General features: G+C 40.6%; 1 protein-coding gene across 2 annotated transcripts in view; it reads right to left on the bottom strand.

Moving 5' to 3' along the window:
* tspan15 (tetraspanin 15) overlaps positions 1 to 12,624 on the bottom strand; it is a 53,921-nt gene that overhangs the window by 23,930 nt on the left and 17,367 nt on the right. For both annotated transcript variants that reach the window (XM_023821532.2, XM_023821531.2), the window contains exons 2-4: positions 10,061 to 10,246; positions 8,051 to 8,125; positions 6,352 to 6,447 (exon numbers count right to left, since the gene is read on the bottom strand). In XM_023821532.2, coding sequence (XP_023677300.1) covers positions 6,352 to 6,447; positions 8,051 to 8,125; positions 10,061 to 10,246 — 357 coding nt within the window. The remainder of the gene's footprint in view (positions 1 to 6,351; positions 6,448 to 8,050; positions 8,126 to 10,060; positions 10,247 to 12,624) is intronic.

Below are 12,624 nucleotides of genomic sequence, written 5' to 3'. Positions count from 1 at the left end.
ATGGTTTTAGCTTCCACTACACTAGCAGGAAGACTATTCCATACTCTAACTACACACTGTGTAAAGAAGTGCTTCCTCAAATTTGTTTTAAAATGTTCTCCTGCTAATTTCCACTTATGGCCACGAGTTCTAGTATTTAGACTAATATTGAAATAGTCATTTGGCTGAACAGCATCCAGACCCGTTAGAATCTTATAGACCTGAATCATATCCCCCCCTTAGTCTCCTTTGCTCAAGGCTAAACAGATTCAGTTCCACTAACCTCTCCTCATAAGACATTCCTCTAAGACCAAGAATCATGCTCGTAGCTCTTCGTTGCACCTTTTCTAAGGCAGCAATGTCCTTCTTGAGGTATGGTGACCAAACCTGTACACAGTATTCTAGGTGGGGTCTTACCAAGGAATTATATAAGTGTAACATCACCTCCCTTGACTTAAACTCCACACATCTAGAGATATAACCCAACATTCTGTTCGCCTTTTTTATTGCTTCCCCACATGGCGAGAGTGGGACATGGAAGCATCAACATACATACCGAGATCTTTCTCATAATCAGCTACCTTTATTTCAGTGGAACCCATAAAATATCTGTACTTTATATTTCTGCTCCCTGCATGGATTACCTTGCATTTATCTGTGTTAAATTTCATCTGCCAAGTATCAGCCCATTCGCTAATTAAATCCAGATCCCGTTGAAGCCTCTCTGCTGCTAGATTAGTATCTGCTACCCCGCCCACCTTGGTGTCGTCTGCAAATTTAACCAGTCTACTGTATGTATTTGTGTCAATATCATTAATGTAAATTAGGAACAATAGTGGTCCTAAAATTGAACCCTGCGGTACCCCACTATGAACGGAGGCCCACTGTGACATTGTGCCTCTAATAACTACTCGCTGCTTCCTGTCAGTTAGCCAGTTTTTGATCCAAGCTGCCACAGTTCCTAAAATCCCTGTAGCTTTAAGCTTTAGCAAGAGCCGTTTGTGGGGGACAACATCAAAGGCCTTCTGGAAATCTAAGTAAATCACATCATAGGCCTTTTTGTGATCAATTTCACTTGTAGCTTCCTCAAAGAACTCAAGTAGATTTGTTAAGCAGGATCTACCACACACAAAGGCAACTGAGGAAGAGGGCACTGCAAGTATCTGCCGGCAAGAACTTGTAAATATTCAGGGCAGCACGGCAAATTGCTAAGGCACGGCGGCTTTTGCCATCGATGCCGTCGATAAATTCGATCCCTGCAATTTTAGCTTCCACAAACTTAATGAACTCAGGTTTCTGTAGCCACCTTACTTGTAATCTCCATTTAAAGGGCCCACAAATTTTTCCATGAGAATAATCAACGAAATTGCCGTGTGATCACTTATCACTATACCATCATACCAGCAACTCTTAACCTTTGATAGGAGTTCCATTGAGATAAGAAAATAGTCAATACGAGAACGAGATTTGCTGACACCACAATGACAAGAATATTCTATTTCGTCAGGGTTATGTTCCCGCCACACTTCTATCAAATTTATATCTGCAATGTATCGTTTCAGCACTTTTCTATTTTGCGCTTTTGAAGTGCCACAGCACTTCAGTTTGTGGGATTTAAAGTGCAGTTAAAGTCCCCTCCAATTATATAAAATCCTCTTAGGGTGGACAGAGTGAGAAAAACATCTTCAAAAAATTTAGGCTTATCCTCATTTGGACCATATATGCTAACCAAATTTAATGTGTAAGAAAGGAGATTGCCTTGAGCGATAACATATCTTCCGGCTGGATTCGGAATCGTTTTGATAACTTGAAACGGTATTGTTCTATGTATAAGAATAAGTACACCCCTAGCGTAGTTATTGTATGTTGCGTGTATGATTTGACCAGGCCATCAAATCCGAACCAGGTGAATACCCGAACTTGTCAAATGAGTTTCTTGAATGAAGACTATTTTGGATTTAAGCTGTTTAATTCTGGTCATAATCTGTTTTAATTTTTTTAATCGTTGCAGTCCCCTGACATTCCAGCTGGTGATTTTTATATTAAGAGCATTATGCGAGTCTGCTTGCTCCATTTACAATTTGTTACATGTATACAAGGGCAAGGTGGTATAAGAGATAGTGCTGTGCTGAGTAGAATTTGGTAGAAAGAAAAAAATAAAAAAAATAAACACATTTAAACATATTAAACATTTAAACACTTGCATCCCCACTCCCTTACTCAGGAAAGAACTGGTGGGGCTTGTGCTAATCCTCATTCTAAAGGATCAGTCTGATTATGTATTGTGCAAACCAAGCTCCTAAAGCAACCAATAATGTTTTTTAGTCACACAACTTATAAATTGAGGCCATGTGAACGAAACCCATTCAAGATAAATATAGAGCCAAACTAACGACTCAATTATCCCCTTTCCGTATAAACTAATGTCAACACAAATCAAAATAGTGAAATATCTGGACAATATAAGTATGCATAGGAAACCCATATTAACCAATATATTAGAATCATGCATATGTCCCATTAGATGCAATTTCTCTTACAAAGGCAACGTAAGAGTTGTTCAAAACAGTAAAGCCGTTTAGGCAACAAAAGCACTGTAAACTATACCACATTATCAAAACCAAATACTGTAGTTGGTCACTTAAGAGTCCATTAAGAATTCAAAGGTAACAACTTAAGGACCCAGCGCAATGTCATTTATTGGGCCATCAGTGTATACTTCTCACCCAAGTCCATGACGGAAGTCCTCCGCTTCTTTCGGTGACAAGAACAACTGAATCTTTCCATTGTGGAGAACCCGCATCCTACACGGATTATGTTGAAATCCGCGGAAGAGTCCTTTGTCCACGAATACTCTCCTGATCGCGTCAAACTTGTATCTCTGTCGTATGGTCTCAGCCGAAAAGTCCTGATTAAAGAAAATCTTGTTTCCCTCATGTGTGACGTTTTGCTGTTTAGTGGAGCGGAAAGCAAATTCCCGATCTTGGTACTTTAGAAACCGAATAAGGACCGCTCGATTCTGGTTTGGCCTTGGCGGTGCTAAAGTACAGTGGACCCTTTCAAGGATAAAGGACTTGCCAGTTTCTAACTTTAGCCAACGTGGTAACATGTCCTGTATAAACTCCAGAAGTGGCCGGTCTCCCTCAGCACCCTCCCGGAGGCCGACCAGTCGCAGGTTTTTTCTCCGGCTCCGGTTCTCTAGGTCATCAACCTTTAATTCCAAGTAGGTGACACTTTTCACTGCGTTAATTAACTCCATATCGTTTTTCTCCAGCAGCCTCTCCGCTGCCATTATCCGATTTTCAGTTTCTTCCATTCGGGTTGTGTTAGAAGTAACATTTTGTTTCAGCTCTGACATCCTGTTTTCCAAAGTCGCAACTGAGCTTGCCATCTTATCTAGACGGTCATTTATACTGTCCAGTTTGGAACCAAATCCTCCAAACTCGGAGTGGAGTGATTTCAATTCAACCAGCACGGCTGTTAGGCCCGTCATGTCGACAGCAGCAGCTTCGTCGTCTTGCTCCGATTTCGATTTTTGGGGACGTTTCCTGGTGAAAATCTCACATTCTTTTACACTTGTCATCTTTGACATTGTTTTTTTAATTGGTTGTCATTGATAACATGGGTTTGACTGTATATAAATGCTTGGTTTTGCAGAGCTTATCCACTAAGCCGCCATGTTGGTCCATGGCTCCATAGCGCCCCCCGACAAAGTTATTTTATTTTCTGCGATCGCTAGATTCTGATTTGAAATTTGGCCTGTAAGCTATGTGTCTACTAACAACATAAACAACATGTTAGTGAAAGGTTTTGGGCCTTGTACACTACTCATCATACCATGATGCACTTAGTTAATAGTGTTTTTTTTCTTTCAAAATGTATGAGTGTAATTGTTTTAATGTGCATGGAATATTGGAATTGTAGAATGAATTGAAGACGAAGGCCCTATAATAAAAATGCGAACCTTGCATTTTTTCTTCTGTTTTAGTAATTGCTAAAAATTGCAATTTAGTAATTGCAAAAATCTAATCCTGTATGGCAGCATGTCACCAAGCCAACACCAGGAAAAGCCAGGTGCAATATCTGCAGCAGGCTGGTGAGCTTGGGAGCTGAAGGAGTTTGCTGCTATATCCTCCTGAGACCCGACCTATTCATTTATGTCCATTGTAGTGGACATTGTATTTTTGCATTTATTTTTTCACTGATGTTGGGAAACGTATTTATTCTTGTTGTGCACTAAAGAGGACATGCTGTGAAATTAAAATAAGAACAATTTAGATTTTTTCTAATTTATAAAATGTCATTTCCTCCAAAGACAAATAACCTACAATTGAAGGACACTTTTTTCCTTGGGTCTCAGGAGGATATTGTGCAGTAAAAGAGATTCTGATGCTGGTATTTTTATTGTTTATAAGTTTAAGTTGTTTATAAGTTGAAAAATTTTGGTTATCGTTTGTTATTATTAGTGTTATATTTTATTATGCAAATAAAAGGGGAAAACGTCCAATTTTTTTTGCCAAAAAATATCGGCAGCATATATCGGCCATCGGCTGACCCTGACTCCTAAATATCGGCATCGGCTATTGAAAAACCCATATCGGTCGACCTCTAACCCCTGCCCAGCTAACTGATGTATTTAATTAGCAACACTAATGGCATTTCAGAAGCAGTTCTCTCACCTTCTGACTAAAATCCTTTGGGGGGCGGGATGCTGTAAGTTCATTTGTGCTATGAAGATTAAGTCCAAAGACAGACTCCTCCATTGGACCTCTCAAGAGGTTAAATCAGATTTTTAAGGGAAAATAAGCAAAATGAAGAAAACTACAATAACATTTATAACAATAATAATGGAAGCAATAGAAAATAAATATAGTCACAGGCTATGGCCTGAATAGATGCTTTGGCCACATTTAACATCAAATGTTCCATTAAAATGTTTGTAAATGAATGTGCATTAAGTATGGAAGTACACTGTGTACATGTACAGTAGATATTATACAGCTATGTTACTGTATAAGGGCCTACGCACTATAGCACCACCATTAGCCTAACCTGTGTTTTTTCTGCCCTAATTACTGGAAGGAGTATTGTATGATTTTACCAAATTTCATAATTCTCAATCATATGCAAAGGTAATTGTAGCCTGTTCAAAGTTGATTGGCCATCATAAGCCATGTTTAATGAGTAGATGTACTTCCATTATGTGTTTTCTTGGGACATCTGGTGAAACACACAAAATGTGATAATTTTAAGTCCAATGGTTTCCAAGTTATTAGCTATCCTTTGAGTTATACCGCCCCCATTGGGTGATTTTTATGAAATTTGGAGAGTCACCTCGGAATGTGATACCCACCATACATAGTAAGTTTGGTGAAAATTTTATGTTTTGTTGATGAGAAATAGCTCAATAAATGCAAAAAGGCTAAGCATCCCAGGAGGCCACCTCATGAAACTGGTGTAGAGGAGAAAGTAGGGTCAGCCAGGCCCTGGAGCAATTGGGGCTGCTGCCCCCCCCCCCCCCCCAATTTTGTTTAATCATTTTTTTTTGTTCAGTGCATAATTCCGTGTGTGTTATTTTAGTTTTGATAACTTTAGTACAAATAAACCTTTCTATGGGAAGGTGTTTCCAAACTTTTCACTGGTACTGTACATTCTGTCCTTAGGCTGGCAAACCCGACCTCTCAGAATTATAGGTCTTTCTTAGTCCCTCCAAGTTCCACACAGGCACATATGCAGTGGTGACTGCAAATCAAAAACACAACTCATTCCATTGAAATATATTTACCATTCATCTAATATTAAAGACATTTTAATCAGTGTTCACCTACATAACTATAAAAGTTACTCTTATATGCAAAATTATTTCAACACAGTAAAATATACAGAGCTGAAAAAACAGCACGGCACCCAGCAAACCGAACACGCATGGTACATAATGCAATGAGATGAGGGCTTGATAACTTAACATATCATACTCATATGATACACAAGTCATTGCAGCAAGCTTTCAAATAGAAGTGCAACATGCCAGACCTGCAAAAAGCCAGTTATTAAAGCAGACTGTCTCCTGGAAGTCTCCAGGGACACTGTCAGTGAAAAGGAAGCATTCACAATGTCACTTTCCACCTTCAGAGCATACGAGCCCTAAGCAGTGTGTCAGATCCGCACTGGTGCTCTTCAGAGTGTGTTTACCACACTCATTGACACACTAATTACACTTCAGAAATGGCTCTCACCACTGGGCCAAACATGCTGGTTTAAAGTCCATCATGCTCCAGGTACCTGCTTCCCCCCAGCACAGGTGCAAACCTCCCAAGCAAGACTGCAGGGGCAGGGCCAAAGGTTCAACTCAGGGTAAGATGGTCACTGTACCTTCCTCTGGACGAAATCCATGATGTTCTTGAAATCCAGATCGTCGTAGTAATTCACCATGCCCTTCCGGATATTTTTGTTCAGAATGTCCACAGTCTGCAGGCAGAGCAGAAAATGTTATACAGAATTCAACCATTTGAAGGAGGAACATTTGTACTTTGTACAAGAGGGCTGTCACAGAAAAATCTTACACATGGACAGTGACCAAGTTAGTCTGTCCTCCTGTAAGCAACTACTCAATAGAGACTGCAGACATCGTGCCCCAAATGCAGAGCACACATCACTTAGACTCCCAGGGAACGTGTCTGCTCCTTTCCTCTTTGGGATGGGCTTCCCTCTGAGTGCTTGTGTGCTCTTAGAAAGCAAACAGGGAGTTGCGAGCTTCTGATGAGGCCCCCTGGAGGCCACATAGTGAAACATGGTGCTGTGTCAGCATAACCAGACCCAAAAACAATCAGGCTGTCAACTTGCGGTCAACACAAGCAGCCGACTTCAGATGGAGGTTTTTATTCCATCCAAGACTTGGCACCTCAACAAAAATTTCTCATCACCCCTCAGTCATCTGAAAATGTAATGAAGGAGTGTGTGACATAGCTGCTGCTGCCTTATTATCCAGAGCTACATAATCCTGCTTTAAGCAAGCAAGCATCATAATCAAAGACTTCATTGAGATCCACAGGAAGTGATCTTTGTAAAGGGACTGCTGGAGCTAATTAATGCCATTAAGAGACCAGATCCTGAGTCCCACACTTTTAGAACACAGCTGTTATATCTATATTACACATTCATTTTGTATTTCACACCACCTGTAGCACAAGAGCTAATAATTCCTCATTAAGTCTTAACTGAAATGAAACAGAAGGCTAGTCTATACATAGCAACACAAAGAAATAGGGTGCTGTGTTTATCTGAATGTCTGCAGTTAAGTCTCCCCTAAGCTGCAATTCAGCTCAAATACTGTACATCAGTAAGGGCCAGAAGCAGCCATCAATCCATCCATCTTCAGTAACCGCTTGTCCTGTTCAAGGTCAAGGGATCTGGAATCTATCCCTGAAGCTACGCAAGGCAGGGAACAACCCAGGATTGGGTACCAACCCACTGCAGGGCACACTCACACACTATTCACTCACACGTACACACCTAAGGGTAATTTGGTAACTCCAATTAACCTCAGCATGTTTTTGGATGCCTGCTATGTTGCTGGATCTGATCAGTACATGAAGTACTGCCTCTATATCATATAGGGCTGCAAGATCCTTTGAAGCAGCCAACATTAAAAGACATGCAGAGGCTTCCGTCATCAGTCATGGTGCCGTTTATCCATTAATACTGGAGAGCCCACCCCCTCCCCCTTAAACATGATGATGGGCAGTTGGTCACCATGCCAAAATCTTAGAATCCTGTCAGTTGAATGATCCTGTCAGTTGGCAAAAATATAAACATTTCTCTTGGGAGACAAGAGGAAGTGAGACTGTGGCATTGGACCTGGGGGCCATTACCACTCACTGGGTGTTAACCCAGAAGGAACAGGAAGTGCATTAAATAATTGACCAGCACTATCGGTCAAAGTCCATGAGGCGCCCTAGGTGAGCATCACCATCATCCGTGCCTAAGCACCCCAAGGGATCACCTATGGGCCAACCAAGGATTCCCACCCCCCACATGGGCTGAACAGAGCAGTGCAGACTCTGAGGAGTACCTGGTGGTGGAAAGCGATGGCCAGAATGCCACCGAGGAGCTCCAGGATCAGGCAGATCGTCAGCGTGTAGAGGAACTGCGTAGAGGCGGGAGTACAGAGTGGTTAGGAAATGGCTGACTTGGTGGGGAGCAGACGAGGGCTGATTATTAAAGCACCTCTCAAAGAAAACCGTTTGCTTTGGCTGTCACTCGAAAAGGCAGCAAACACGAAGGAGATATTTGTCTCCAATTCAAAAGAACTCTTCAGAATTCGCTCACAATTTTTTTTACTCTGAATAAAAAGCTGCACTGGAAAAATTTTAATTGACACTCAAATTTAATTTAATATTCATACTTCATTCAATTAATAGCAACTACTTTTCCATTTATTGTGTTACAGGTAAAACCCTGATATGAGATTAACAAAACAGCTGCTAAATTAGTTTTACAGATTTTTTTTTAACTTTTTAATCATTGGCCTTTAGTTACATGGTTGCAGGGGTTAAATACAGAACAGAACATACCATAAGACCTGAAAGGATGGACATTCCGTGAAGAGTCAGAAATATTGTCCGTTTCCTGAAATGAACTGTGCAGATTGGAAATCCCTTGAAAGGGTATCTACTTCACACACAAAGTGCACCGTGAAACAAAACTGTAAAATGAAGCTTTTCCTGTATGTTAATTTTGATATTCAGTTATTTTAATTCAGTGTCAATGCCAGGCTCACTGACTACTACAGGTATGAGAATCAATACCTCCAGGGCACTACATGCAAACCTGACCGGTTTCTTTACACAGAGCCAAGGCACAGGGTGTCACAAGGCCCCATAGCACCACCTGCTAGTGGAAGACTAATCCTGCGTTCGATTATCTCTCTCAGAGTTGGAAGTCGGATAAAAACGTCATGGAAAAACGTCACTTCCTGTCGGAAACACACACTTTCCGGGGTTGATGTAGGACAGAATTTTGTTGTCCGAGATTCTCCTGTGACATCATTTCAACATGGTGGTTTACACAGTCAACAGTAATTGTATAAATATTCATACAAGTGTTTATTTTGTTAAATGTATTAATAATTATAAATGTAAATTGCACATGGTCGATTTAGAGAATACCATATCATGACCGTAAACAGTATTCTAGCATGCAATATCAGATTTTTACCAGACTTGTTAGTGTCTTTTGTTTGTTTGTAGTTTGTCTGCATCACAAAAAAAGAATATCACTATGGATCTGTTAAAATATTATAAAGCTTTTAATGTGGTTTGTCTAGTTTGTGTTTCTTGTTTGTTGTCTCTCGGAAAAAGGAATCTCACTCCACATCTGCTAAAATATAAAAAGTGACACAACAGTGTGTTCATGGAGGCAGCCATGTTTGTTCCGAGACGTGCAGCTCGAATGGGAGATTGGTCGGACGCGACGTCACACACCTCGGAATTTACGACTTCAGAGAGTTAATTCATACAAGGTAACTCTCCTACCTACCAGATGGAGGTGCTACTTTCAACAGATGAGTAGATAGCACGTGCTTATGGAAATCAATCTGTTCTGATTGTTCATTTTGAATAATAAGGAGCCTTGTCTTGAAGTTCATAAATGAAAAATGAAAATCTTGCCACCATGGTTGAACCATATGCTCACCTTTACCCCCACTGAAAATGCATCGTTGGTTTGAGTGGTTGCCGAGTGCCGTTTATAAAACTTCACTTCAGCCCCATAAGATCTCCCCGGTGTCTTTTTGCCCTGGGCCACCACGGGCTTTCCACTGAGTTGTGAGCCACAGTCAGAGTCCAACGTTATGGTGAGCAGAAGGCACTCCAAAAGGAACCTTAACACAAGGCTCGGTGCTATAAAAAAAAGTCAGGCACAAGGGTCTGACCAAAAATTGTGAGTGTACAGCCTTTCCTTTCCTCTATCTGACCTACAAAACGAGTATATTTTAATTATGACATGGATTACAATACATGAAGTATATGGAGGGACACCATTTGATATGTGGTGTCGGTCCCTTTGATAGGGAGGCTCTTACCACTTTAAGTAGACAGAGGTTGTCCCTGAGAGAGGCCAGCACGCCAATGAAGGAGATGAAGAACATGACCAGCCCCAGGACGACGAGGATGATGGCAGGGGCCAGAAACACACCCTCCAAGGTCTTGTAACGCTGACGTTCCACCTCTGCATAGATCCCAATAGCCAGGATGAATCCTCCAATCAGCTGTGAACACATGAAAATGGAGACATGCACTGGCCACTCAGAAGGGGTTCTGTATATATACCTTAATTCTGAAAAATTCCTATTGAAAAGTATGTAGTTTGGTTATTATTTCCACTCATTGGTAAATATGTATGATATGCTCTTTGACTTAACTTTAACAATATCATACAATTATGGAGCTTTTGAAAAGAAAAAAAAAAAAGTCTTTTTTACAGTGGATATTTTTAACTCAATTCAACGGAGAAACGAAAAAGGGGTGGAGAGGGGTGCGCTGATTTTATAACAAAAATGGGAGCATCATTACAGAACAAAATGCAGCACAATAATCATCTCAATTATTTTGTTTTGATAATCGCTGGAAGCCAAAAATGTAAAATTTGATTAATTGCCCAGCCCTAATACATTACAGTACATCCAGTAGATGAGTTTAGTGGTTGTCACCCAAGTATATTTCACAAGAAAAGGTAGAGATAACAAAATGGTGCCTATAAACACATAAGCGATTTGATTACTTTCCACCTTAAAGATCAAGCTGACATAAAAGCAAAACAATCCAGTAGTACTCTTTCAAATACTAAATTAAGCCAGCTTATTTCTCTCCTCAACCCTTATTGAAACACTCTGACTGTTGAAAAAATAACTGCAAAAGCAATTACACAAATAAGTCATTTTTTTAACAGCCAGATTCTGTATTTCTGCACCTTAATAGAAGCACATAAAGAGCCAGCGATCCTCCCACATAAAATGGCAGCATTTAAATTGCACCGCTGTATACTGGCTGATGATCGAGTCGACCATAAATAAATTAAAACTTCATCACATGGCTAAATGTCTCTCTCTTACACAGGTGGAGAGAAGCAGAGATTGTGAAACATTCCTCTGCTCCAGACCAGGCTAACTGTCTCGCTTAGTTTAGCGTTGTCTCAAAGAACGTCCGACGTGTGGAAACAGATTCCCAAAAGATCGTTCCCACGGACGAAATTCCGCGATCTTACTACTCATGTCATGTAATTTGTTGAATTATGTGTGTCCTCGTTTGACATATTTGACATTATCTGACTGAATTATTTTGTTAATCTGTCAGGTGTACCAAAATGACATGATTTTGTTTGACTTAGCGGGAGAGTGAATCTTGTTTAAACGTATATAAAAAAAAATGGAACCCTGTAGTCAGGGGCGGATTAAGGTGCACAGAGGCCCCTAGGCTACAGTAGTCTGTGGGCCCCCCAACCCCACCCCCCTCTGCGCCAATGGGGGCCCCCTTGCAGGCTGACACACGTGGGGCCCCTAGGCTTAAGCCATATCTAGCCTGTGCGTTAATCCGCCCCTGCCTGTAGTGCTGTGAGTAAAAGCAAGATGAGAAAGCAGAGAATAAAAACCATCTTTTCGGAAGTAATCCTCTGCGTGATACTTCCATAATACGGAGAACAGAGCTGAGATTGCTACATAATCAATATCATAAAGACTATAAAATCACGTCTTAGCATTCTAATTAATTCCAAAATAATTACAGTAAAATCCCGTTATAGTGGACTCGCTTATAACGGACGAGGTCTGCTGGTTCCGGCCGTGTGCCTTTACAAACATGCAGAAAAACCATCGGATATAGCGGACTCGCATATAACGGAATTTCGCTTATAATGGACAAACAATTTGGTCCCCAGGGCCGCTTTTAGTAGGTATATGACTAACGCTCCCGGTGAGCTGCTGAGTCATGGCACCTGCCGCCTGAGTGCAGCCGAGTGCACTGGTCAATGGGGCGCGTCATTGTTTTGCGTTTAGATAATGTTTAGTTATTCGGGGAAACACCGATATTAATGACTTAGTTCACATGTTCTTCTGCAGCCTCGTGATCTGTCCGATTTGTAGAAGTCGAAAAATTTTGTTGCGAAAAAACTGACATCAAAGTCAACATTCCATTACCCGAAGGTAAGTTACAATAGCTTTGATACCATATATATTTGTTAATATACATATTTGTCTACATCTGTGATTAATTTGAAGCATATTTTAACATCCCAACATTGTTTTTGAGCGCCCCGAAAATTTTACGTCTAAACGAAAATTTCTTAAATATGGCCGAATATCGCCACTTCAACAGCTCATCTGGTGACGATCACAGCCATCATTGAGAAGTTTTATCACAACCAAACCAAACCACAACCGTTTAATTTGGTCCGCCATAGTTTTTAGGATTTCATTTTAATACACGTCAGTGTTCTCATTAAATGATTAAGTGCTAAATTGCTAATCTGCACGATCGGTGAAGTCACACTCAAAATAATGCCTTTTATTGCACAATGATAAGCACTGAGTGAACACTTTTTTATTTGACACTATAATTGTAAAAGTCTTGACAGCGCTGCTTCTACAACAAA

Source organism: Paramormyrops kingsleyae, chromosome 3 (assembly GCF_048594095.1).
Source record: "Paramormyrops kingsleyae isolate MSU_618 chromosome 3, PKINGS_0.4, whole genome shotgun sequence".
Classification (NCBI taxonomy): Eukaryota; Metazoa; Chordata; class Actinopteri; order Osteoglossiformes; family Mormyridae; genus Paramormyrops; species Paramormyrops kingsleyae.
The sequence above is the reverse complement of the archived record's forward strand: the minus strand, read 5'-3'. Positions and strand labels throughout refer to the sequence as shown.